Source organism: Dinoponera quadriceps, unplaced genomic scaffold, assembly GCF_001313825.1.
Source record: "Dinoponera quadriceps isolate SergipeBrazil2010 unplaced genomic scaffold, ASM131382v1 scaffold3061, whole genome shotgun sequence".
Taxonomy (NCBI): Eukaryota; Metazoa; Arthropoda; class Insecta; order Hymenoptera; family Formicidae; genus Dinoponera; species Dinoponera quadriceps.
Genome location: NW_014557306.1, coordinates 80936 through 108143, shown reverse-complemented (window position 1 = coordinate 108143; position 27208 = coordinate 80936). Strand labels below are relative to the sequence as shown.

Here is a 27208-nt window from a genome sequence, read left to right as displayed (position 1 = left end):
TCGTCATCGCGGCGTTTGTTTGACGCTCTGATCAGCGCGGCAAGTTTGAATGTTTCAAGAAAACGGTATGTTAAATCTGACTTTTTCTAATTTCTCCAACAGGTTTTATTGCGCAGAATTCTAAGCAGAATTTTGTATTCAAGATACCTTAACCGCTGACAAATATTTGATATATCAAGAACACGATAAATTTACTGTAAAACCTGTAAAAATTCATAAAAATGTATCAATTAAAATTGTAAGATAGATTTCGTTATTCTGCCGAAAATAATTTCACTGTATATTATCACGAATTTTCCATCGATATCAAACACCCCGCTAATTAATTTCCAGTCACAGACTCATCAATGTTTTCGAATTACTTTTTCATTCGTCTGCCCGTTTTTTGTAACGTCGACAAGGTTTATTCCTACCGATCTTACGCTCAGCGACATCCGACGCGAGGTCATGCTCCTTGAGAATCGACCCTGTTGATCTTTAATCTTTCACGCAGCTCTAATAAGTAGGACTTGGTAATTCGCAGAAAATGGAGGGTAATGGAAAGAATGCACTTTGTAGGGAGCAACGTCAGACATGCAATTGCCCCGCCTCCGCGACCGATTTGGCGATATGAGCTTCTCGAAGGCATGAAATCAAAAGGTCATTCGCGTCATTACGCGTAACCCTTCGCGAACAAGAGCGCGTTCTTACATGGCATTCTATCGGCAATTTCCGATCGGTGATATTACACGTTGTCTTTGCCCGGTAATCCCGTCCGTCTTCTCTCCATTATCTCCCCGGCCATGGGTCGCCATCACGAGCAACCCTCGGACGCACCAGCTACCACCACGGTCGACGATATTCCGGTGCACCGTTATCGCTCGTATGCTCGTAACATTCGCAATTTGCTGTACCTCGGTGGTATCCTGCAAGAACACACACGTCCCGTCGTTCAATCGTACGTCACGGGCCTCTTGGTGATCTTCATAAGCCTCAGCCAAGTCATCTTAATAATAAACTTCATTCGGGACTACTCCGACAATCTGCTGATCCTGGCCAAGTGCCTGGGCCTGGCCAGTAGTTTCATCTCGCCTTTCTTGATGGTATCCTGAGCGAAACGCTATACAGGGTTTACTAAAAATATGGAAACCCTTTGATATTTCGAAGACAACGCGTTTTCGAAAAGAAAAATGTTCCATACAAAAGTTGTAGGGTTTTAAATGACATATTACATAGCAATATTAACCTTGAATAACGTTTTCAAGATCACGTAAAGATCAATTCGAAATTTTTTAAAGGGAACCTCCAAACTTTTTTGTATATTTATATAGCTTACTCCGAAAGCTTTTGCGTCACTTAAAGACCTATAACATTTATATGGGATATTTTTTCGAAAATGCGTAATTTTCGAAATATTAAGTATATTTTCGAAATATTAAATGTACTTTCGCCAGTCCCGTTTAGATCGACACGACGCGCCCGTCGTTCTTTTCTTCCAGATGTGCTGCTTCCTGGTGAAACGGGACAAGCTGCTCGAACTGCACAAGACGCTGGATGATCTCTTAGAGAAGGAGTTAGCGCGAGATCGGAGGACCAAAGCAACCATACTCGCCTCTGTGTACGCGTTTGCCAGGCCGTCTTACACAGTGGTCATCATGCTAGGTTCCACGGTCCTCGCATATCTGTTACCTTCGATGATCAACGCGATCCGTTCGGCAAGCACCGCGAGACTGAAAATGCCGTTTCCGGTGAAGTTCCCGTGGAAGATGCCGAGCAGCGGTTCTCTCTTCTGTTTGCACTTCCTTTACCAGATGACCGTCTGCTGGTGTATGGTGTTCACTATCGGTGCTGTCGACAGCCTCTTCGGCTTCTACGCGTTCCAAATCTCTTCGATACTGTACGCCATGTCTGTACGGCTGACAACTCCGCGACCCGACGAAGTGTTCTCGGCGGTCCTGAAGACATGCACGGAGACGCACCACCGGCTGCTGCAGTCTGTGCGTTTATTGGAAGACATCTACGGGATTATTTTGTTACGGATGATTGTTACTAATGCCGTGATGATGTGCGCGCTGATCTTCGAGGCGAGTCCGGTACGTAAGAGAACGAATGAATCGCGCGTGACCAATGATTTATTTTCGCTGAAAATTCGTGTACAAACGTAATTTTTTTCTTTGAAAATCGTGATTACGCGTATTTGTGAAAATAATAAATAATAATTTTACATTACTCGAAGGGTTAAAACTCTAGACACAAGACAATGTTTTGAATCGAGAAGTCAGTCATAAAGCCCTTATTTTTTTTTAATATTTATCAGATGTCCTTAAGGGGTTAAGCCAGTCTAGGATTTTCAAAAAATCGAAATTTTTTTTTGCTTAAAGTACACTTTAGGGTCCTAAAAACATTATTCAATTGGTAGAATAGTGAAAAAAAAATTTTTTCCCTGTCCAATCCGCTGTAGTGTCGAAGCGTTCGGAGCGCATTTTCTACCTGCCGCGGCGGGCTTTCTTTTGTCCCCTTTTTACGACTCTTACCCTCTGCATTAATGTACCAACGGGGCCTGAGGGCTCTAATGGTTCCCCAAAAGGTCGTTAGGAAGTGCTAGTTCATCAATACAGCTGTATGTGTGGGCTTGTGTGTGGGTCAGTCAGCTGAAAAACGACGCCACGCGTGGACGCTTCTTTTTGTTTTCGTAAGTTTTTCTGCTTCAACGAATTACTTTATTGACTACAGTGGTTTTTACTGATAAACTATCATTGTTAACAATATGAGTGATGACAAGAAGCCAGTTTATTCGGCGCAAAAAGGCAAAAGAGGACGAAAATCCAAAGCAGATGGACCAAGCATTTTAAAGCGGCAGCGTCCGTTAAATCGCTTTGAAATGGAGCAGCCCAGTGAGAACGTTGATACGTCTGCTAAGAAATTATCTGCAAATAATTCAGATGATATTGAAGTGAATCCTAGTGTTGGATACAGGATGATAGACTTTTTGACAGTGTTTACAGCAATTTCTCAAGTAGTTGTTTGTAAAAAGTGTAAGTCCGATGTAGAATTCACCGAAACAGGAAATCGTGGCTTGGGTTTCAAGATTGTGATTACGTGTAAAGAATGCGATAAAGTTTTTGTTCCGAGCTGTTCATTTATTGATAAAGCATACGAAATTAATCGCAGAATCATTCTTGCAATGCGATTAATCGGAGTGGGATTACACGGCATACACAAATTTTGTGCATTCATGGATCTTCCACGGCCGATTTTTCATTCATTTTATGACTCTGTAGTGAAATGTATTCATGGTGGTGCAGAAATAATATGTGAGCAAAGTATGAAGAGAGCTGCTCAAGAAGAAAAAGGAAAAACCGATGAATCGAGTAACTCCGGAGGAATAGCTGTGTCCGGTGATGGATCATGGCGAAAACGAGAATTCTCGTCGCTTTTTGGATTCGTCTCGCTAATTGGATGGAAGACTGGTAAAGTTGTGGACGTTTCGGTAAAATGTAAGTACTGTAAAGCATGCGAATTTTGGAAAACGAAGGAAGGTACAGCAAAGTACGAGGAATGGTTGGAAACCCATGCCGACGAATGCCAAGCTAACCACGAGGGCTCTTCGGGCCTCATGGAAGTCAATGCTGTTTGCGAAATGTTCCAGCGCTCTGAATCTTTACACAACCTGAAATATACTAGCTATATCGGAGATGGAGACTCTAAGACATATACGGGTATCGTAAATTCATCACCTTATGGAGATTCGATTGTCCAGAAGAAAGAGTGTATCGATCACGTCCAGAAACGCATGGGTACGCATCTCCGGAATTTAAAAAAGAAAACAAAGGGCCTCGGCGGAAAAGGTAAACTAACTGGCAAATTGATCGATGAACTGTCAATTTATTATGGTCTAGCGATACGCAGAAATCATGAATCTGTAGAGAAAATGAGGACTGCGATCTACGCAACGCTAGATCACAAATTATCAACAGATGCCAAGCCCAAGCACGATCACTGCCCGAGCGGAGAAAATTCGTGGTGCTCGTGGCAAAGGGCCAAGGCCACTGGAACTTTGGACGAATATACACATAAACCACCTTTACATGAAGAAGTATACAAGGCTATAACTCCAATTTATGAAAAATTAACCAGTGATGACCTACTCACTCGTTGCATAGGCGGCTTCACTCAAAACAGTAATGAGAGTTTCAACGCTACAGTATGGTCGATGGCCCCGAAAGTGACATCCAGTGGCAAAAATGTACTTGACACAGCTGTATATATTGCTGCAGGTACTTATAATGATGGCCTCACAAGTGCCATGAGAGTCATGCAGAACATAGGCATCAAAATTGGGCCGAACTGCTACAATTACTGTCAAGAGACTGATCAAAACCGCATCAAATTATCCGATCGTTCGCTCTCAGATGCTGCAAGAAGGTCTCGAATCGAACAGAAGGCATCCAGAAAGGAAGAAGATGAGTTCCACGTGTCCATGGAAGGTGAAATGTACGGCGCAGGCATCGCAGACTGAAGGTATAACAAAATTTTCAGCACGTAAAACTTTAAACGCGTTTTTCTCGAAACTGCATTTTTCAAATCGGGCGACGATGGTACTCGGAGACTATCGCACGTATCCACTTGAAATTTTAACTGTAGCTTCACAGTAACATTATCTAGTAAACTACGTACGATTTTTTTGTTATCATTGCAACTTTTTTTTTATAACCAATTTACTGCTCATTTTTTCGGTCAAAAATTGAACCTTTTTTTACAAGTCCGCCATTTTACGAAAAATTGATGTAAAGCTAAAAACATACGTACTTTATTAGCAAGTCTTATGTAGATTAAATCCCGTTCTTTATTTTGTTTCAGATAGCACGAGTTCCTAGAATCACCGTCGCCCATAGAGGCCCTCTTGAAAAAGGTGATTCCGAAGATTGGCCTAGTAGCCGCCATTTTGTATCAAAATGTCAATATAAAAATTTTTTTATACACTCAAATACATGTTTAATAAAGCCTGAAAGAGAGAAATTCGATTCCTTTTTCCTTACTCCCAGAATAAATTGTCAAAGTTAGGCCTTTTTTGAGGGCTCTAGACTGGCCTAACCCCTTAAGACGTTCTTTAAAAATGTGTGCTATTTGAGAACAGTTTACAGACATGACGATCAACCAGGGTTGCCTGTTAGTCTGTTACTTGACGTTAAAACTGTTGCAAACGTTCATCTACGCCTGGTACGGCAGTCTCATCACGAGCGCGGTGAGTCTCGATTGACGATTTCTTTAAAGGCGAATGAGATTATTGCTCGACTCGAAGTCGATCGTTTTGAGCGTTTGTTTAGAGCGAGCACTTCCGCGAAAGGATCTACTTTAGCGAATGGCCGGACTCCAGGCTCGATCGTCACGTGAGAGCGGGTGTTGTCATGACGATGCTACAGAAGCCGATGACTATAACGGCGTTAAAAATGTCTTCCGTAAATGTCAACATGTTTACCAACGTGAGTGTTGAGTCAGTACGCAGTCGACAGCTGAGTAAATCTTAGCGGAGACTTATCGCCCGAGCGAGTAGCTTCTGATTTTTATCGTGCGATTAAATCAAACGACCTTTTGTCTCGCGTTCTCGCAACAACCGCAGAATCTACGAGAATTTTTTGTGAAAATAGGATGGAATGCAAAAAGTTTAAATAAAAAATTCCGATGTATCAACTTACTTATGCCCAATGAAATTCCGCAAACTGCAACTGCAGCCGTATAAAAATCCTTTATCGGCGATGACCTTTTCGTCGCAAAAATTTTCTTAGATTTCTCCCGGTTCCTTTCACTCCCGTCTCTTACAGAGTTCGGTCAATTCTCTGCATCTTGTTTGCTTTTTGACTATATCTGAAATAGAAATTACCCAGACAGCACAGATCTCCTAGGGACGTCCTGAGGACGTCCCGATGTCCTAAAAATGCAGCACGTCCATGGGATATCGTGTGCTGTTTGGATATTTACATATTATTTGTAAATATCAATTTAACTCGTTGCTTTCGTTACCAGATTTTGAACACCACTATGTCTTACTTCTTTCTCTTGCAATCGTTGGATGAGTCTGAATAAACGACGCTGCGTATCAGTTTTCTTTTACGAGGATCAACGAATGTAAAGAACCGCTGCACGTCGAAAATGTAATTAATCTGTTTCTGTCAATATATTATTAATAATTTATATTTTAAAAAAATCATCGTGTTGAAAATTAATACTTTTTCCCATACAAAGGAATTACGATTCTTTTATCTAAAATCAGCCACAGAGTGTTCATTGAATCTTGTCCCTGAATCTATAGTATTTATTATACTACAACTGTATAATATATAAAAATACAATTTATAGTTGTCCTTTTATCTACATCTACGGTAGAAAAAGAGTCGAGATGTGCGTGCTACGAATGACAAAAATGGAAGAAATATTAAGAGCATTTTACAGAAAATTGTGTGAAAATGATTAGAACTTGATATTAAAAAATTAAAAATTCCATTTTCTATTCAAATATATCTTTGTTTACTTTTTTTTAATATTTTAGTATCTTTATGCATCCCTTTACATCGACTTAATAAAAAACAAATGTTGTTAATTTAATTATTGAAAAAGAAGACCGAAGTAAGTCTTACAAACGATGAATGATTTAAAAAAACATTCAATTTATGTAAACAAAAATTAAAAACGTTACAATAAAGATAGCAATTACCAGAAAACAAGTATCAACAAAATAATAATATATACTAGCACTGCCAAGTAATGCTGCCAACAGGAATAAATCGCGAAAAAAATTCCGTAAGTTTTACACAAATAAAATTTTCATTAGGAATAGGCCTATAAATTCTAAACATAAGAAAATTTTACAAAAAATATATTTTAAATAAAAATATAAGATCTTACATGAATAAGTAAAAAATATTGGAGATTTAGTCTAATAATTTGCACAAGTCATAAGTAATTCTGAATGTTCAACATGCGTTGCACATCCGTGTTCGATAACTTCTAGTTCTAGATTTTACCTTCTAGAAACGCACAACATAGAGAATATTTAGCAGTATTCGAGAAACGGCAAATGCGATCAGACTGCCGAAGACTGAAGACTAAAGGAGGAGAATTTGCAAGTCTACACACCTTTAATCCGACATACTAGATATCGACCATGAATCGGCCTTTTCGTCAGTTTTTAAGATCACATTCGACATGAAATTTTGCGCTGCCGTTCACTTCGAAATCCAACTTTCTGCGGGAACGGAATCTCACATGTCACACACGCACTCTCGCATTCTTTCGTTTATCTTGAGAACGACAATGGATCTGGAGGGGTTTCATGACAAAGTCCGGACGGTGGATGTGAAGGAGTAGGCGATAGGTCTGCAAGAACGTGTACACAATAAGGCGCTTTATTTCTATAAATGTATTGAAGTGGTCGGTAATTATTTAATGCTTAGATACACACTTGTGCAAGTGTAGCATCTTTTTTATGTACGCAAATATAAATATAACAAATTCCACTCGCCGTTTCACTATATATACTTGCACCGGTATCTCGACGCACCGTTAACACGACGGCCGCGCAAAAGTCTTCGGCGAAAGTCCGTAAGAGAAGAAGAGATTCCGGGGTCTTTGTTCTTCACACGACACCGCCGTCTCCACCGCCGACACCACCGCCATCACCGCCGCCACCGTCCATGAGCGGCTTGCCGTGCTTATCCCGCTTGGCGTTGTGATAGAGGTAGGAGTGTACACGCAGACTGTTACTGTTCTTATATTTATTGCCACAAAGCTTACACGTGAGACTTTCAAGCGGACCGTGAATATAACGGACATGGAGTTTGAGGTTCTCCTTCCGCGTGAAGTGACGTAGGCACCACGGACACGAATACATGCGTATCATCTTGCCGCGCTCAAAGCGGAGCGTCGGCCCCAGTTCTGAGACGACACGCAATGTCGTCTCCAGAGGCAAGCTGCTGCCGGTAATACCCTTAACGGTACGTCGGCCTTTGTTACTGGGGCTCGCCGACGCATCGTACGACGTGTAGTCGCTCTGAAACGCTGTCACGTTGCTTGGACCTGAAGGGATAAAAAGAACGTTAGAGACAGAGAGAACGTGTCGTCCAGTTGTGTGAGGAGGAAACTATCGGGAGTTTACATAAAATGAGGAACATGCTAAATGGGTGCGTGTAAATACGTATATGAGAAGAAAATAGAGAGATAAAACGGAAGGGATCGTTTATACGCATTTGCAACACTATGTTCAATATCAAAGCTAAGACTGAGACATGGCGTGAGAATGTGAAGTCCCGTGATCTCGAGAGGAACAGCTGGAAAAATCGTCTTCGGGAAAAGAGGCAATCCGTAAACACTGAGACACAAAAATGACCGAATCGTCTATATTCGGATCTACGTGCGCGACAAGAACACGTCCCGTGAGTTGGTTCCCTTTCAAATGTGCGGGCCGACGAATAAAAAAAAGATAAAAAAAGATAGAGGAACGGACGGAGAGAGAGATAACAAGCAAAATGTGGCAAAGATGTGGAAAAAAACGTACCGAACGGTTGAATTTGTGAGTTCTGACTGTAGGGAACTAACTGCGTGTCTGGCGCGAAATCTGTAAGACAATATATCGCTTTCTCTAAACATCCATGACCGCATGAGATCTGGGGTGCCTGGTGATGAATTTATGCGGAGAGAGTATAACTCGAGAAAGATATATATACATATATATATACATATATATGTGTACACATCGTTCGCTCGGATTTGAAACACCCATTCGCGTGAGCATGCAAACGTGATGTTGCGTTGGTCGTAGAGAAACTAACATGACTTCACCCCCAGCATCGACGAACGCGAGCCTAACGATGAGCGACGCGAATCACGGTCTCTCCGTGTCTTGAGACACGAAAATATGAGAAACCGCGTCGATTGTCGCACATAAATACATGTCTCTCGACCTGGATCTCGACGCGTCGTTAGGTCCAATTATTGCGGAGAATCGTAATAAATCCTCACCGGGGGTTGCAGTCAAAGAGCATGTAACAAAGTGCTTGTAGGAATTTGCAAACTGCCGCAGCCAAAGACGTGATAATGATTCTCGAGAGAACAAAGTAACACATATCCATCCGTGGCAACACTTGAGGTGCGTCAAACCTTTGCGCTCCGCTGGTACCGCCGCTGGTACCGCCGGCAAATTTCTCTTTTTGGCCGAAGGGCGTTTCAGCTCCGGATGAGACGACATTTTTCGTCGACGTTATTTTCGGTCTTAACGACTTAGCCAATCGCCGTCGTCGTCTTTACAAGTGCAAGGTGCCAACAAGGGAGCAGAAGGGGTATCACTACCTTGTCTCTGCGCGTTCTCCTCGGAGTTATATAGCACTTTCTCCACCATGCACGTTCTGTTGTATTCCGCGTCTATATCCGTGTCCAACGTGTAATCCAGTGGTTCGTGTTTAGTGCTCTGCAGCTGACTCACGTCTGACGATGTGCAGTCCAACGGCTCGACGTTACCGCTCGACGCGTCCGCGCTTGCACACCTCTCGCTATACGTCGCCTGTATGTCCGGCAGGAGATTGTAGTCGCCAGGCTCTGTGTGAATTTGCCGATGGCTGACGTCACCGACACCTTCTGTAAAGGGTCTCCCTTCCTTTGAACCTTCCGCCGATACGTTCTGCCTTGTCGTCGATTGTTCCTTCTCCACGGTGTGCCTGAACGAGTGTCCATCTGTATGGCCGGGATTATCTTCGTCCTTGTCCAGATAAAAGTCCAAGTCTTTCCAATCTTTCTTCCCCTCAAGAGTATCACTGAACTTCTGTAATAAAATTGTTAATATTAGAAATTATAGTGTCCATTTTTTTTAGAGAAAAATAAATAAATTTCTTTATATGATAACATTTATGTTTTTTGCTTCGAGTAAACTCTCAATTTGTGCTTTATTATTTTCAGCTAGCATTTTTCTGAAGCACTTTGTATTTTTGCATGGATAATTTCATGATATTATAACATACTTCATCTGTTCCTGCTGTCAGTCCTTTTATTTGAAGAGTCTCCGCAACTTTAAGAAAACTGGAGATATCCTCCTGTTTTATATTAACCTCTCCTTGATACATAAAATGCAACATAGATGATAAATCCCGATAACTGATATCTTTCAGTATAACAATAGGATGTTTGCACGAATTCATCTGCATAATACGTAAAGAATATTAGCTGCAATGAAGTAACAAAAGAATTTGAAATTGTTTATAAACATTCTTTTTTTAGCAATACCTTAAAAAGTTCTCGAAAATATGTGCTGCAGACTGACAGTATCAGCTTGTGGGCTCTTAGGATTTGACCTTCTGCTGCCAATGTAACATCCACAAGCTGCTCATCTGTCAACAAAGTATAGAGGCCGGAAGACAAATTTCTTGGAAAGCTGTTCCATACTAAGGAGAATTGTTCACCAGACATTGTATCTGTACATAAAAGATACATATTTGGTAAAGAGGTAATGTCAACTATAGCTTAATTCATAAATACTACATCAAGTCAAATTTGTTTGTACAGTTTTTTCTGTCAATTTTCATTAGTTCCTACTACACAGATCTCAAATATTAATCTATAAATAAAAATTTTCATGCCAGTCTTTCTAAAGTGTCAAAACAAATAACTTAGTACAATAATTATACAGGCCTATGATGATATAGAATGATAAAATTGAAAATTGCATACAGAGTACAAAAATGTGAAGACAAAAAGAACTTCACGGTATTCCGAAGGCTTATTTGAGTGCAATATGATAATCCTTTGTGAATATCAACGGTTTGAAAAAAAGACATCTGTACGTTTACCGAGTTAAGGCTGTGCAACGGGTTTCCGTTGTCTCCGACGATCCTTTGAAGAAGCTTCAGGTACCACCAAATGAATTAATCTTTAACGAACGCTTCGTCGTATAGCGAAGATGACGATTACAACGATGAAACTGCCGCACCGTTTTACGAATCCGCGAGAACCGCCGTTTATATCGCAGCAACAAAGCGAAACACACGAACCGATCGTCGTTCGGGCTCGGGTTACATTGTTCGAACTTTCTCCAGGATTTAGGAGAAAATGTCAGACGCAAAACCACATAACGATGTGGCTTTCGTTACGCACGATAGTCTAAGCAGGTCTGAGTCACTTTGTTATTTGCGAATTACAAAACCAGTGCGCCATAAATCATGCGACTACGGAGCGCCCCGAGATGGCGGCGTGCGCGACACTTGGAGCAATGGCGGATCGGCGCCGCCGCGTAACTTTCCATCAGTTGGTAGTAGAATTAAATATCTCTCTCTTTCTCTCTTTCTTTCTTTTATCCGCCTACAAAAGAACAAGATATAACAATTGATAATAATGATACATTGCAACAATGCAGCCTGCAGATTGCAATGATTACCTACATAAATTGCACTAATATATGTAGCATAAGGTATCATAAATATCTGTATCATAAATACAGGGTGTCCCGGACCAACAGGGACAAACTTCGTGAGAACATCGAACAGACTGAGGTGAATAAAAAAGTCCTACTACCATTTTGTAAACACGCAAAATTTCAAGTTATTAACGATTAAAAGTTGCGTTGTATAGGGGCTTCTTCAATCGATAACCAAAAAATTGATATGTTATTTGCAAAATAGTAAAGGACTTTTTGTCCCGAGTATTTACAAACAGCTGTTGTATCTATAGCGACAGACATCAATATGTTGAACCTCGAACCTGTCTCTGGGTACAACAGCTACCATATATCGTGGATTAGATCATTGAGCAAAATTTCCTTTAACATTTTGCAAATAACACGCATACTTTTAAGTTATCAATTAAGTTATCAATTAAAGGAGCCTCTATATATGGCCATTTTCAATAATTAATAACTCGAAATGTTGTATAGTTGTTTGCAAAATGATGAAGGAGCTTTCTGTTCAGTTTAACCGGTTCTGCACACGGCCGCTTAGTCAAAACTTTCCGGACACCCTATGTGTATATGCATATATAATGAACGATAAATCAATCATTGGCACATTATGCAATATGTATAATACGCTAATGATCTGATAACATATATAACATGTATAATGTATTAATGATGTACAATATATTAATGATCTAACAATGTAGAACAGAGTGATGTAAGTTATTGATATTTGATGCATTGGAAACGCTAACTTGTAGATTACATTTACTCTATTGCTTTCACTGTTTCTTCTCATTGTATCGCTTTAATAACATATCTAAACATATAATGTTGCAATTTAATAGTAATAAAAATATAAAGATTACTTTTGAGCCTCCAGATATTCAATGAGAAAAATAGAGGAAATGAACAAGTAAGAGCAAGAGCACGTATAATCCCCAAAAAATTCTTATATAATCCGAAGAGGTTCAAAATGTCTAGACATTATGATTGCAAATTTTTACGATTAAAGTCGTAATAGTAGTAACTGCTACTTATAATATTTCTCTAATGGAGATATTTTGCTGAGATACTCTCTCAATCGACTCCATTTCATTAATATACGCAGTTTTCAGCTTAATTCAGTAAATTTCACGATATCTAATGTTTAAAAAATATTTTTATTACTTTTCAGAATTATACTTTAATTTTTATTATATTTCACAACATTGAATTTCATGGAAACAATTATGATTTATTTTGAAATATTTATTATTATATATTTCAGTAATTTTTTTCAGTATCTTTCATCTCACTATTCATCAAATTCATGGTATACCAGTATCGTATACTCGAATTTAAATTAAAATATATTGTTGAAATTTATTGAATTTAACTGAAAACTACATACATTGACGGAATAATAATGAAATGGGATCATTTGAGAGAGAATTTTAGTTCAAGTTTAAATTTTTAGCATAATATTTCCATCGGCGTTTACAAGTGTTACAAGTTTGCAAGTATTTTTTATAGCACTATATGATCCCTACTTTCGCTCTGGTCCATACTGGTCCATTTCCTCTTTTTCCTGATTTAATAGTAATAGTAATAATAAAAAATTGCAGAATATAATTTTTTACTACAATAATAAAGCGACAGAAAAAATACGTACATATAAAGAATATAAAAAGTTCTAGCTAATTTTTTCTGCACAATAATCTATTAAGTACCGAATACAATCGCTGACTTCTCAAATCCTTAGATTTAGATTAGGAATTTTTAGATAAATTAAGTAGCCTAACTTCTTGATTCCATGTACTTTTCCACAAATAAATACTTAGTCCTGCTTCCTAGACTTCCTCTGTCTCTAAATCCTGTTTTTCGTGGGCTTTATTTGCGAGAGCCTGCTCCTACGAGTCCTCAAGGTTGCAGACCTCTGAATTCCGGTGAACAATTGAAGGACCTACAATTCATCGATTAACGAGGCTTTGTCGCCGAGACGGAAGCACTTCCAGAGGCCGTAGCGCGTTTGCCAGTCGACGAAGAACAGTTCCGGCTTCTTCCAGAGTACGTGGTGCACCGCGAAGCTGTACTGAGACTGGACGGGCGGGTTTAAATGCGGCGCCCACTTCGCCCGCTCCATCATGATCCTGTTCACGTAGCTGTAGAACACCTTGGCCTGGTGTATCCAACACAACAGAGACATCACGGAAATGATCGTGGCGTGTATGTGGAAGGTCGGGATGTTCGTGCTGCTCTTCTGTTGCTGCAGGGTGATCTCCTGCAGGTTCATGGCGAGGCAGACCAAGGTGGCGGCGGTGAAGCCGCAGGGGATCTCGACGGCGATGAGGCACACCGTGCAATAGGTCGTCTCGAGGTTCATCCGCGACTCTGAGTGGATCAGCAGACTCCTCAGCAGACTGTCGTGCAGTGACTCGCGGTGCAGCTTGAGAAACACTCGGTCCTCTTTGCGGCATACCGCGATACGCAGGTCAACGTGCGTGTGTTCGAAGAAGAGCCTGGGCGTGTCGAAGAGCACCCGGTTGTCCCTGCGATCCAATAAGTACTGCAGCACCCGGTTGCCCAGCAGACTAGTCAGCCGACTAGCTGAACCCACCATTTGCATCAACAGTGGGAAGATCGCCGGTGTGAGGGTGTGCTCATAGAGGCCCGTCCGGTGCATGTAAGCGGCATACTCCAGGGTGCTGCCGAACTCCAAGACAATCTCGTCGTTCGCAGCCGAGGCGGCAGCCACCGTCCACGAGCACATGCGCTGCACGAGCAACAGCAGATGTTCGTTCGGCAAGTGCTTGATCGTGTTCCGCAAGCATACCTCTAGGCTCTTCTTGAGGCTCGCGAGAAACGGTGCCGACGAGGTGAACTCTTCCCTGGAGGTGGTCGTCACAGACCGAGAATTTACTATGCTGGTGTAGAAGAGCTCGAGAATTCTATCCACGGTCGCCAAGGTGTCTTCCGTCGCGGGCCACTCGTGCACATCCAACAGCTCCTGCAGCACCCGGATGACACCTCGAGCGTCTTCGACGCCGAATGTATCCTCCTCCTTCGACGTCTCCAGCAGCTTGTCCCAGATCGCGTGGGTGATCAGACCACCGTTGGCCGCGCTGATGTCCAGCAGGCTGCATATCACCTCGTGGCAGAAGGTCTCGAACTCCCAGAGCCGGTCCCGATAGACGGTCTCTACGACCGCCTCCACGACATCCCGCGACCTCTCCGGCAGGTAGATCCTCAGGAGGTCATGGTAGCAGTCCCGCGCTAGCCGGAATCGCCGCCGGCGCTTCCACTTGCACAGCCGGTCCTCGCGCAGTAGATCCTCATAGCGCAGCATGATCTTCAGCATGCACATGACGAGAGCGCGCGGATTATACGACAGCAATTGCTCCTTCGTCGCGTCCCGGACGATCCTTGTGATCTTATTCAGTATCTTGTCCTGCTGCACGGTCGTCGGCGAGAGAACCGACAGGCAGCTTTCGGAGACCTCGGAGATCCTTTGAGCGAGTTCCTCGCGGGTGATCATCGCCGACCTGACCTGAGATGGCGACGCAAGGCTACTAATGGAATTTTAAGTCTAATGTCGCAGGAGTCGGAGCTCCTGGAAAAATGATACGAGCCTGTTAAAAATGAGGATGATCGCGACGGCACGTGAAGGAGTTGCGATGTAACGCGCAGGGGAGGGGGGGTGATACGGAAATATGCAGAACGGTGAGATAAAATGATTACAGAGATGGATTCTTACTTACGCAGGTTATTAATTTTCAATTGTTTTCAATTGTTCTTTAATGTTAGATCACAGTAGGGACATGAAAATTTTAACCTCCGCGTCACGTTAAATTGTTCATGTTTGGTTCGATCAGCTGTATACCTTCATAAATAACGTAGTTGTCAACTTAACGATCAACTTTAACATATCACTAACGCGTTAAATAATCTATCTTTAAGCATGCGTATGTACGGCATACGATATGTATGTCCTTTATAATAAATGTAACCATTTTACATAAAACACATTGTAATATAAACGTAATGCGCATGTAACTACATGATTGTGCAGAATTGCCGCCGAGCTAGAAAAGATACAATGTACTTTATTCTATATTTACATATCACTGTGTATGTGTGTGTGCGTGCGCGCGCGTATGTGTATGTATGTACATAATGTACAATTAACCTCACGGTTCCTCGTCGCTACCTTGTAGAGAATCTTATCAACTCGCGATTCCCTTAAGCTCACGCTTAATCTTAGGAGATCGACTGTCTGTTATTTTAATAAAATAAAAGGTTTTAAGCATCAAATATATGCTTAAAACCAAAGATCACCAGCGACATCCTCGTCCGGTTGCGACAACTGTTGTTGTTGATTCTGCTGAGCCTCCTGCTTGGATTGCAAATTATTACCGCCCTCAGCGTCGTCGTCGCTCTCGGAAACAGCTAGATCGTCCTGAATCTTGTTCTCGCCCTTATCCTCTCTGGCCGGCAAACCAGCCAACAGAAAGTCCGACGGGTCATAATTGGGATCGACATCCATGCTCTCGTCTGCAAGTGAAAAGTCACAAATGAGATATAATTTATCAAGATAGAAGATGAATTGGCCATACTTTATTTGAGAAAAATCCAATCCACATGGAGTACGACTCGAGAAAAATGAAGATGAAAATTTGATACATGATTTAAAAAGTATAAGTAACAGTGAAGTTCACAATCTCTTCACAATCATTCGAAAAGTCAAGCATCGTCCATTTTCTTCTTTTTAATGATATTAATTGACAAAATTAATCCTTAAAAGATGAGTAAAAGAGATGCAACTAGTAAAAAATGGCATAACCGGTAGAAAATTAAAACTGTTTTCTAGTTAATTTCAGGTACTTACAAGGCTTGAATGTTTTTGTTTTACGTAGAAAGACGTAAACTACTTATTGGTAACAAAATCACAAAAATCATAATTTTGTGGGTTGAATTTTTCTTACATAATTACAGCCCATTGCAAACGCGATTCAAAACATTCAACAAATTAAAAAGGTTTCTGTGTCAACATCGTATTTGAACTATTTTAAGCTAGGCTTCGAAGAATTTTTTTTTACGCAATTTTTTCTTCGAATTGTTAGACCGCCAAACTTCCTCTACTAAAAGAATCTAGAAAAATCACGACATATTAACTGCTTGAAATTATATTTATTATAATAAGTGCGAAGTTTCTTCTGTGCTTACCTTGCTGGAGCAATTGCTGCTCGCCCATGTAAAAACCGACATTACCTAACTGAACCATCGCCTCGGCAGCTTGTTGGCTATCGTCGTCCGCCAACACAACTCCTTCTTCCCTGACCTCGCTTAACTCCAGTGTCTCCATTTCGGTGTGCTCAGAATGCTCGTCTGCACCAAACGGCACTTCGTCGAATTCGTCTTCACTAGAGAATTGTAGATCTGTGATAGAAAAAAAGAAATGTTAAACAATCCACAGCAGGGATATGAAATCAAGTCAAGATTATACACTGTTTCACTTTACCTTCTTCGAGCATATCTTTCTTCTTCGAAACTCTATCAACCTCCGCCTCCATGTCACCATCTGCGTCTACAAAGTCGAATTCGTCCATGTGCGACTTGTCGAATGGATTTGAATTGGTCAGACTCTGAAAACAGATTTCAATGGCGAGTTAGATAGATGAAGAAATTGCAAACGCAAAACATTGATGCAAAGTTCGTTTCGTTTCTTAATCGAAATGTACATGTAACATTTATTTTAAAACGTAATCGATTAAATATGCGTCGCTTTATTCGATGACCTGCCATTTTTCCGGTAACTGCATAATTCCCGCACTTGTAGAAATTCTGAGATTTTTTAGCGAAAAAACTGCTTGAAGAACGGAACGAACTTCTGCATCAACCTAATATACAGGATGACCCGGTATAAGGAGAACATTTAAATATCTTGGAGGCTTAAATATGGAGATCTTGAAAAAAAATCGAAAAAATGACCATAAAAAATTTTCCTTTCACAGTATTCCTCCTTCCTTTCTCATATTATTACAAACAAATGAGACGTTTCGGTGTTCTTCTGATGCTAGAACATCCTGTATATAACGCAAAGATAAGTGTGATCATTACGTCTCTGGATTCGGGTTCCCCTATAGCTTCGTCGTCCGGGCCAAGCCACGAGGGATCTATGTCCGCTTGCTCCATCGCTCGCTTTTGTACGAGCAGTATGTTGTTTTCCAAGTGCGTCAAGTGTTCGTCATACTGAAACCGAAATAAATCATACATCTATCATTCTATCATTTCATCAAATCTATCATTTCTTGGAACTTCTCGTTCTCGATAATCTCTGATCTCAATTTTACCACTTATCCTTCACGATTCTGATATGATGATCAAATCGATATGCAAATATTCGTACCTCGTCCAGAGTCTCTTTGCACACTTTGACCAGCAATTCCGCTTTATTCGTGAAGGGAGAATCCTTGCCATTATAAAGCGTACAATTCTCCAAGATTTGTTCAATATCTCGGAGGAACTCGTGGCGGCTGTGATATTTGTGCGCTAGAGAAATATTTCAGACATGTTAATTTTACGAAAATAAGTGCACAAACATGTAATTCTTAATATCTGTGTAATTCTTAATATCTAATTCTTGTATATCTAATACATACGTATAAAAAAAATACACATCTGAATTTTCCTTACCGGCAACTTTTTTAGATATTGTTTCCAGGTCCATCGGTCTTTTGACGATATTGTAATAATCTTTTACCATCTTTTTATTGACGGGCTTCATGAACGGCCACACATCCGTCATGGATTTCAGTTTAGAGTTGATTACGGTGTCCAAGATGAAGGTGAGAGCAACCTGATCGTTGTCGTCCAGAAGAGGATTGATGGCTTTCTCCAGTCTCATTAGACGATCATCCTTTTCGAACAGCCTCTTGCCGCATATGTCCAACATCCTCACAGCAGCTATAGTCAACGAGCTCTTCATTCCGTTGTAAGTCTTACAATTTTCCACTATCTGATTAACGTCCGCCAGAAAATCTTCTCTGCTCTGATATTTTTTCAACCGCAAATTCTCCCGTATAGTTTGCAGATCCATAGGTCGTTGTATAATCTTGTAATAATCGGGCACAGCCTAGTGACGAATTACAAATAATCAGTAGACATTCGATTATATATTAAAAGTACAAATTTCTTTAATTAAAAATTCTATAATTATACACATGTAAATTATGACTTCACAGATCATACTAATTATTAGAATTCGAGATTTTGAGAGATGAATTATTACATTTGTTTGTTTGTAGTTTAAATTGACACAAAGAGAATAATCGTTCGTTCATTAGTAGTACACATAAATTTATTATTATATAAATTAATAAGAATATGTAAGTTAGAGCTTCTAAGAGCTTCAACTATAATTTCTCATAGATTATGTTCATCGGGATTATTTTATATAGTAAGTTTATATTATCATCGATCATTTAGACGCTTATTAATTATCAAGGACTCTGGTTCTGGAGCAATTAAATTGACGCATTGTTGTAAGTTACTTACTTTAGCGTTCACCGGGAACAAAAATGGCTGCACGTCCGGCAGATCTCTCATTTCGTTTAGGATACTCTCCAGTATCGTTGACATCACGACCACAGGGTCTGTCCTGCGTCTGTTAGCCGGTCTCTGATGGCGTTTCAAATAATCGCAGTGATCGTCGGTGGGAGGTTTCCTACGTTTCTTCGAGTTCACCGCCTCCTTGGGTACTTTCAGCAGCAACGTACGTCTCTTCATCTCCTCAGCGTGCTGAAACAAGTCGAATCAAATTGCATTCCCTAAAATGTCCCTTGGGATCGTCACATTCGGATTTATTAATAACCGATTTCATGCAGTTGCCACGGAAAATGAATTTTGAAGTTCCCTGACTTTTTCATGTTTTCCAAACGACAGTGAAGAATTTTTCATGACCAATATGTAATCTTAAATTTTAACGTTTAGACGCAGGAATTGTAGAAAAGGTAGCTTATATTATTAGGAGCGACATAAACTTAACATTTTGGTAACATAATACAATCCTGAATGTAAATTCAGGCCAACAAAAAATTAATGAATATTGTAAAAAAGAAAAGAATGCAGTTATAATGGAAAAGGGCGATCGAATAAAAGCACTGAATAAAACTGACCAATCACATTCGATTATAGTTGTCGAATAATCAACTCTGATTGTGCTTTTCTTATTGTTTATGTCTTACTGTTTAAATTTTTCTTTGTGCCACAACCCTAACACTAAGAAAGATTTGTCAAGTGCATCAGTTTTGAACGCATTTGATTACAAATATTAAATATAATATTTAAAAAAAAATTATAAGTATTCTTCAGAACAAGAGCATTTAAAGGAATTGTGAGCCAAGTTTAAAATTCCAGGCTCTTTTATATCTTTCCACGACTCTTCCAGGTTTTCCCTGACCAACTTAAATTTCTCCGACTTTTCCCGGTTATCCATGCCGGTGGTAACCCTGTTACGCTTTCAGGATAGAACTCGCGACGCACTCACCTTGATAAGTTTCGATGATAATTTCACCTTGGTACCATCTACATTGACCAAGTCCTGGTCGTCGGTGTTGAGCTGCTTCTCGATCTCTTCCTCCTGCTCTTCGGTCATGGCGACGTTCACAGGCGCGCTGTTGGTTATGCTGTTCTGATAAAGCGGACAGGCCTTGTTCGTGCGCATGTGACCGACGTTGCCGCAGGCACCGCACTTGAGCTTGAGATCTGGTTTGAGTTTAGGTTTCTTACGCTTGGGTGGGGAGACCTCCGGCTTGGGATGTTTGGATGATGTGGAATTGGAAGACTGGAAATTACAGAATGGAAGGATACTGGTCGAAGAGGCAGGAGTGGGCAGGATATTGGAACTGTTGCGGTCAAAGACGCTGCTCGAGCTGCTGCCGCTGGCACCACCGATGCCAAGACCACCGCCGCCGCCGCTGCCGCCACCACCGCTGCCGCTGCTCACTATCGGGCCGCCCAACATACGCTCCCTCTCTTGGTTTCTCTTGATGCGACGCAGCTGTTCCTGTATTCTACGTTTCTCCCGCTTCATTTCCTCCTTCTGAGCGTCGTCCAGCGTGGCGAATTGCTTGATGAACGTTTCGTCCTTCGAGTTGCGGATCTTGATGTACGTGTCGATTACGGCCGGCTTTCTCACCAGTTCGACCCGCGTGAACTCCTTGCCCTCGGGATTACGGAAAGTACGGTAGATCTTCAGCACGCGGCCTTGTTGCGCATTGAAGCTGTTGACCGGACTATCCTCCTCGTCATCCTTCTTCTTGCTGTCTTTGCCTTTCTTCTCCTGCTCCTGCGCCTCACCCATCAACATCTTACGCAGCTCATGCCGTTGCTGCTCCTCCCTCTCCAACGACAGCTGTGTGCTAGTCTTCTTGTTCGACAGCATGTTCTCGATATTCTTGCCCATCTCCTCGATGTCTGAACTATCCTCCTCAGAGCTCTCACCCTCATCTGTGCTCAGAACCTCGTTCGACGAGAGTACACGATTCTGCAGGTCGAAGATTCGCTGACACTCCTCCTTGTAACGCTCCTGATGTTCGGCGATGGAAAAGCGGTTACCACGTGAGAACTTAGTCATGCCTTCTTCGCCTGCCTTTGCTTTCTCCGTCGACAAAGTTCGCACCACATCGATCACCTCCCAACGCGATAGCTTCTTGATCTCGTCTTCCGGGACACCGAACTTACGCAGCAACGCTTTCGCGTTGTTCAGCGACAACCTTCTCAAGTCCGCGTCTGTGCCGGTCACCGTCCTTTTCGGTTGAGCTTCTTGCTCTTCCTGTTCGGGAAACAAAACGATAATTTGATCTGATTATTAGTTTAATTATTAATTTAATCTAACTATATATTATCTAAATTAGGTGTTTCGGTTAATTTTGCGAATTGACGTTGCGAATAGATGCATTATTGAATGAGGATACAACTCAAACGTTCAAAGAAATTTTTATTTTTATAAAAATTTTTTTTCTCGCGTAAAAAAAAAACGCAACACGTTTCTTCGAATCAAAGTTGAACAAACCTTGCTGATGGTAGGCTTATTCGGCACCCTGACGTAGGAGAAACCTTCGCCGCAACCGGTTGGATCGGCTGGACCTGCCAGTTGGAGCAGACATTTCCCTTTCATGGCCTGGATATAGGCGCGCGTCGTATTCCACGGTGCCACCTTCACTTCGTCGTCCATCTTGAGCTGCATCTCCTCGTCGTCGTCGTCCTGCGGCGTGAAGAGGAACTTCTCGCCATATCCGGCGTCCTTCAGCCGCTGTTCCGCCGCGATCATGCTGAAGTAAGAGCAGCACTGCTCCGGCGACACCATAGCGCGAATCTCCTCCTCCGTTGGTAATCTGAAGTCCGGTTTTATCACCCACCAGTTGGAATCCATTCCTAAATCGCACGGGAAATTCACTATAGATTAGCGATTTGACAAGTAGCATGTCTCGTTATAGAAATTAGAAGTATTCTATTAGCAAAAAGGGAAAAAGAAAGCGAGTAGTAGTCCAGGAGCAGTTATGCACCAGTTCTCTTGAAGTCCGCGCATAATTTCAGTCTTTTCCTAATGCTACTTTCGCTGTGGGACGGGAAGGCCTTCTTGATGTCGTCCATCTTAATACGCCGAGGAGTGTCGCGCGACTTCCAGAATAGTCTGTAAATGAACACCTGCAGGAAGTCGCGCACGAAGTTATTCGCCCTCTTCGAGTTGGGTCCTGGTACTTCGTACAACGGGCACTCTTGTCCGGCAACAAATAGTGCGTCCACATCTCTGATGTAATATTGTTGTCTGCACAACGATATTAAAATTAATAAAAAATATTTATAAAGGCACAAAAAAATGTATAATGTAACCAAGAAAGGCGAATTTATAAACTTTATAATACAAAATGAAGAATACAAAAATAAAAAGGCTAATCTAAGCGTTAATTACAAGAGATATAATTATTAGATTGCACATACCTCGTTCTTATAACCAAGAAATCGGTGTCAGGAATCTTATGCTCGTAAATGGGCGCTCTATACATATTATTCTCGACCGCCTGGATACTTTGGCCAGGTGTCAGGATGCCGAGGAACGGGCTGGTGTGAGCATACGCTGTCTCGCCGTATTTATAAGTCTGCGGGCCCTGATCCTTACCGGCTCGCCTCTTGTAATAGTTCTTCACTTTCGAACACATGCCGACTTGGTTCATAAGCGGAGGATGTTCCTCGGAGAACTCGATGAGTACCAATTCACCGTCCCGACCCGTCAGATCATCGGGTGTTCTCATGAAGAACACGTCGCCTCCGCCGGACGAGATTCTCTCTTGCTCCCGTTGCTGAAATGTACGAGAGTCACTTCGTTATAGCCTTATAAATCTTCTTTTCATAACAGTTAATACCTTAGTACAGGATATACCTTAGATTTCTTCTTGATGTGTTTTAGCAGCGGCAAAACACTATGTGGTCCCGGGTGTGCCAGTGGACCGTGGCTGAACCTTCGTAACGGAGGCCTGTGAAAGTTCCTCAGTCGCATCGGGCCCATGTGCGTCTGCACGAAAGGAACACGCAATTCCACCACCGGAGTGCTGTGCTGTATCAAATTGCCGCCGCCGACTTTAAGTCTTAATGTAGTTTCCGAGGATCTGGGCATGTAGTACCTAAACGAAGGAGAGACAAGGGGAAAAAATTATATCAACGCACTGGAAGAATTTCTCAACCGGCGATGATTCATCGCACGATTTGAATACACGAAAGAGAAAGAAGAATAGAAAAAAGACTAGACTCACGTGTCATTTGATATGTTGAACGGGTCCCTGTCAGGCGACTTGGGCGGTGGTGGAGGTGTGTCCTCTTCCAAAACGTTGATGACGCCCGCTTTACCTAACAGTAGCTTGCTCTTCTTGACATGCGGGTGCGGAATCTTCACCTTAGGCTGTGGCCCGTTATCCTTATGCAAAAGGGCCGGATCAATATCGTCCGGTATGCCCAACACAATGTTCTCGTCGTTCGGGTCCAACGTGAGTATCTTCGGCTTGGGGATCTTCTTCATTTTCTCCGGATCCCAGATGACTTCCTCCTCCCACAAACCATAAACCAGTTCCTCGTTCTCCACCGGAAATATCGAGTACCAAGTGTCATCATAGTTCTCTTCCCGTTGTTGCTGTTGATTACCTTTGCCCATGTTCCTGTACCGCAAAACATAACATAACGTATGTTATGAGGATATCAATAATTCTTGCGCTCGAGTAAAATTAAAGTAAAATTCGAATCATCTATTGAGTGTTTTCGTTGGATAATTTTAAGTTCTCGTACATTTTAGCCTTTTGTGACTGCATGTGGAGCGGCGTTGTGATTTGTGAGGTGGCCAGCCTGACATTAGGTGCCACGGTGACCGGAGCACCCTTTCCTGGTTGGCTGAAAGCTTGCGCGGTTCTGTTGCCACTCGAAGGCACCCAACCGGCTGCGTTGTTTTTGCTGTTCAACTTCTGCATCACCTTTGCGCGAGGCAAAGAACAAACGTTACTACTTTGATTGTCCGTTCTGGGTATCGGTGTAACAGTAAAATAATAGTTCATCATAAAATTACCTTATGCTTTATATCGTCTCCGTTCCAGACGACGTCGTCTTCCCAATGCAACTGCGACACCATTAAGAATGCGTCGTCGGCGAATTCCTCATCCTTAATATTTTCCTCGTTTTTAGACTTGTCTTTAGACTTATGTTTAGACTTGTCTTTTTCTTGATCCGATTGTTCCTAGATCAAATTCAATGCGATTAAAAATATTAGCACGAGATATCCGATATTCACATAAGAAGAACAGTGTAATGCATACTTTCTCGAACATCTTAAAACCATAGTTGAAACCGTCCCCAGTTTCTGGAACTTCCAGCATGTCGTACCAAAGCTGTGCGGGCCCGAACCTCCAGTCAGCTACCTTGGGTCCCATGTCGCCATTTTCTCCGATCTCGCCAGTTTTGCCGGTTTGCTCTTTGTCTTCCACTGGTAAAAGCAGCTTGGCTTCGTCATCTGAACGACACATGTCTGCAGTCGGTTCGGGGCCATAGTGCATAGTCCAGCCCTAAAACGATGGAATATTACGAATATGCTATTCGGCAAGCCTTCTTTTTACCTCATAATATGTTTTGTACTTACTTTAAATCTAATCCTCCTCTCTTCCTGGTCAGAACCAGAATCGGAGTCTCTGATATCATGATGTTTTCTCTTCTTTCGTCGTTTCCTCACACCTCTCCAGATCTGTGGCAGACTGCTTGGCTTGCCCGGGCCAAATAACCTGGAGAATCTGAGAACTTTGTTGGCGCGAAAATCTGGGAATAATTCAGTGACATCGGTATTGGCATATTTAGAAGGCAACATGGCTGCAAGTGGTGTCTCCAGTTTACGCTGACGTACTGCCTCTGCCTCCTCCTCAGTTAAAATCTCTTTTTCCTCAGGTACAGGTGGAGGAGGCATCAATTGCTTATCCAACTTGCTGACAACCTCTTCATCATCGGCATCGTAATCAGCATTTTCTTTGTCTGATTTCTTATCAAACTCATTGCTCTTGTCTAAAGAAAAATCATATATATTTCTTGTGATTTTTATTCAATATAGTTTTTCATGTTCTAGTTATTTATAATTATTGGTTTTTTGCTAACTTTACTGGTCTAACCATGGGTTTTAATAGGTTAATATTCTAGTTATCCTATAAATAATTGTATATATATTGATTAGTAAAATTTTTAAATATCCGATATTTTATAAAAAAAAATTTCAAATTAATTGTAAAATGGTAAAGCACTGTATGTTTAAATAATGAATATATTTTAAATTAAATTAAATATTTTGTTTTCATTTATATTTGAAGTTACAAATATATAATTATTTCTGGGATGACTGATATTTTTAATTTATAATATATGTATAATATATATATAAATATAATAAGTACATATGTTTGTGTGTGTGTATGTGTGTTATAATCATACTAACAAGCTTCATCATTTGCATCATCTGCCAACTCGTTTATGTCGGAGAAATCTTGAGCAGTGGGTAACTTGACAATAGAATCTGCATCTTTATCACTCTCGACTTCGTTCTCCTCGTTCTCATGTTCTGCCTCATTATCTTCTTTCTCCTCATTTCCTGATTCATTTTGCATCATTTCACTAATAAAGGATTTTAATCCAAGACGACTAAGTGAAGATAATTGTTGTTTAGCTTCAGGATCCAGAATGTCATCCTCTAATTCACCATTGTCATTGATGTTACCAAAGAGGAAGCCAGTGATATTAAGGCCAGACACCAAGTCTTTATCATTTTCTTCTTCGGAATCTCCCATCTTTTCTTTTTTTACTGAGACCTACTTTACCAAAATCAATTATCAATTTATTCTTTAAAATATTGTCTTATGTGAAATGAAAAGACAAAATAGAAAGAAACACAATAGTACAGTAGGAGAATGACCAATCATCATTTCATTCCAATTTCAGATGTCTATGGTTTCCATTCATTAGAATGGAAATTCACAAAAGTAAAAAATCAATTGTTATTAATTGTAGTTAATAAAAGTAAAAATTAATATTATAAAAAAATAGGTAACTATAATTTAAGTCTCAACAGTGGGAATAGCGTTATAATGTATCTATAAAAAATATAACAAGTTTGAGGTTAGAATTCTATTTTTTCCATAATATGTACTGCATGGGAATTTCGGCCACTTGAAGTAAAAAATGATAAATGATAGATTATTTCCCCGTTATATTTCCTTTCCTTTTCGCTTTTCCGTTGTACACGGGAACGGTATTCTTACAATGTAAAATGTATAGTCTTACCAGGTGTGTACAGTAGTTCCGTAACTCAATTAAAAATCAACGTAATGCGCCGTTTTCGTCGTGGATGAACATATTCGTTATCACGATATGTGAGAAAAGTATCAAGCTTAATTCCTATTAATTATTCTTGATACACACCACACAGAGAGTACCGGTCTTATATTTCGTTTACATAAATGGACAGGTAACGACAAACACCCCGAAAAACGAACAGAAATCAACTAACAATGGCTGCGACAAGAGACGCACGCACAACTGATTCGATGCATTGAGTATGAAATAACAGAAGACACGTATGGTTAATAATACTATAGTTAAGGCTCGTTTACAATGAAGTCGCAGATCAGCAGATCGCAGGTACAGTCGTTCAAGTCGGTTCACTTCCAATTCGCACTACTACGACCAATCTAATCACTAGAATTGGAAGCCGATCGACTCGTGCCACTACACGACTAGAGTTGGGCGATACAAGGTCTGTTCGTTTTCGCTACACCGTGAACTAGTGCAATAAGTTGAAGTGAGAAAACATATACTTATCTCGCTTCAACTTATTGCACTAGTTCAGCGGTGCAGCGAAAACGAACAGACCTACAGTCTCAATACATAGGGAAATAGGGTTTTCTCCCAGAAAAATAAAGTTTTCCTTCGCAAATTGTGGAGGAAAATATTATTTCCCTATGTATCGATATTGTATCGCTCAACTCTATGATTTAAATTTGATCGACGATTAAGGCCCGGATTCACCAATGTAATTTAATCAAATCGGTCGATTAAGTTCAATTTGTCTGTTAAAACCATTAAACTAAAGAACATACTGGAATGAACACTGCCTTTGTTTCTGGCAAATGACCTAGTGCTGAGAGAGAAAGTATCTAAGTAGTATTCCCGTTTTATTAATGATTGAAATTGACTAATCATATCTAACAACGATGCGATTGGACAATTTCAACGAAAGAACTG

The 27208-nt window shown here is 41.0% G+C and overlaps 5 protein-coding genes across 7 annotated transcripts; 2 read left to right on the top strand and 3 right to left on the bottom strand.

The window, feature by feature from the left end:
* The first annotated feature begins 120 nt into the window (after positions 1-120).
* On the top strand, positions 121-5843 carry LOC106749023. Its single transcript, XM_014628049.1, has 4 exons — positions 121-1082; positions 1479-2072; positions 5117-5224; positions 5307-5843. Exons 1-4 carry the CDS (start codon positions 783-785, stop codon positions 5505-5507), a joined length of 1203 nt encoding a protein of 400 aa, XP_014483535.1. The 5' UTR covers positions 121-782; the 3' UTR covers positions 5508-5843.
* LOC106749019 lies at positions 2360-4929 on the top strand. The gene is made up of 2 exons (XM_014628046.1): positions 2360-4500; positions 4840-4929. Exon 1 carries the CDS (start codon positions 2747-2749, stop codon positions 4496-4498), a length of 1752 nt encoding a protein of 583 aa, XP_014483532.1. The 5' UTR covers positions 2360-2746; the 3' UTR covers positions 4499-4500; positions 4840-4929.
* A 1523-nt stretch (positions 5844-7366) lies between the features above and the next one.
* Positions 7367-11229, bottom strand: LOC106749014 (protein bric-a-brac 2-like). 3 transcript variants are annotated; one of them, XM_014628032.1, is made up of 6 exons: positions 10812-11228; positions 10249-10436; positions 9987-10163; positions 9322-9790; positions 8531-8590; positions 7367-8052 (listed from the first exon to the last, which is right to left on the bottom strand). In XM_014628032.1, the coding sequence occupies exons 2-6, from the start codon at positions 10429-10431 to the stop codon at positions 7613-7615; spliced, it is 1329 nt and encodes a 442-aa protein (XP_014483518.1). In that variant the 5' UTR covers positions 10432-10436; positions 10812-11228; the 3' UTR covers positions 7367-7612. The 3 variants fall into 3 exon arrangements, with proteins under 3 accessions (XP_014483518.1, XP_014483519.1, XP_014483517.1); XM_014628033.1 differs by lacking the exon at positions 8531-8590; XM_014628031.1 differs by having other exon boundaries at positions 7960-8590; positions 10812-11229.
* Positions 11230-12954: 1725 nt separating this feature from the next.
* On the bottom strand, positions 12955-15080 carry LOC106749013 (protein EFR3 homolog B-like). The gene has a single exon (XM_014628030.1). It carries the CDS (start codon positions 14925-14927, stop codon positions 13356-13358), a length of 1572 nt encoding a protein of 523 aa, XP_014483516.1. The 5' UTR covers positions 14928-15080; the 3' UTR covers positions 12955-13355.
* Positions 15081-15208: 128 nt separating this feature from the next.
* LOC106749012 (transcription initiation factor TFIID subunit 1) lies at positions 15209-26490 on the bottom strand. The gene is made up of 19 exons (XM_014628029.1): positions 26249-26490; positions 25407-25779; positions 24570-24982; positions 24250-24495; positions 24003-24170; positions 23729-23910; positions 23203-23601; positions 22833-23073; positions 22394-22752; positions 21958-22220; positions 21465-21826; positions 19938-21224; positions 18947-19189; positions 18086-18524; positions 17799-17941; positions 17510-17641; positions 16911-17034; positions 16616-16828; positions 15209-15943 (listed from the first exon to the last, which is right to left on the bottom strand). Exons 2-19 carry the CDS (start codon positions 25753-25755, stop codon positions 15711-15713), a joined length of 5796 nt encoding a protein of 1931 aa, XP_014483515.1. The 5' UTR covers positions 25756-25779; positions 26249-26490; the 3' UTR covers positions 15209-15710.
* Positions 26491-27208: the final 718 nt, after the last annotated feature.

Coding starts and splice junctions, on each gene's coding strand:
- LOC106749013 (XM_014628030.1), bottom strand. CDS start 14,927: ATGATCACCCGCGAGGAACTCGCTCAAAGGATCTCCGAGGTCTCCGAA.
- LOC106749014 (XM_014628031.1), bottom strand. CDS start 10,431: ATGTCTGGTGAACAATTCTCCTTAGTATGGAACAGCTTTCCAAGAAAT. Junction 10,164..10,248: donor ATTTTCGAGAACTTTTTAAG/GTATTGCTAAAA, acceptor CGTATTATGCAG/ATGAATTCGTGCAAACATCC. Junction 9,791..9,986: donor TGACAGCAGGAACAGATGAA/GTATGTTATAAT, acceptor ATTTTATTACAG/AAGTTCAGTGATACTCTTGA.
- LOC106749023 (XM_014628049.1), top strand. CDS start 783: ATGGGTCGCCATCACGAGCAACCCTCGGACGCACCAGCTACCACCACG. Junction 1,083..1,478: donor TCATCTCGCCTTTCTTGATG/GTATCCTGAGCG, acceptor CTTTTCTTCCAG/ATGTGCTGCTTCCTGGTGAA. Junction 5,225..5,306: donor GCAGTCTCATCACGAGCGCG/GTGAGTCTCGAT, acceptor GCGTTTGTTTAG/AGCGAGCACTTCCGCGAAAG.
- LOC106749019 (XM_014628046.1), top strand. CDS start 2,747: ATGAGTGATGACAAGAAGCCAGTTTATTCGGCGCAAAAAGGCAAAAGA.
- LOC106749012 (XM_014628029.1), bottom strand. CDS start 25,755: ATGGGAGATTCCGAAGAAGAAAATGATAAAGACTTGGTGTCTGGCCTT. Junction 23,602..23,728: donor CAGTCACAAAAGGCTAAAAT/GTACGAGAACTT, acceptor TTTGCGGTACAG/GAACATGGGCAAAGGTAATC. Junction 19,190..19,937: donor TATCATCGAAACTTATCAAG/GTGAGTGCGTCG, acceptor GACTTGTTTCAG/CACGCTGAGGAGATGAAGAG.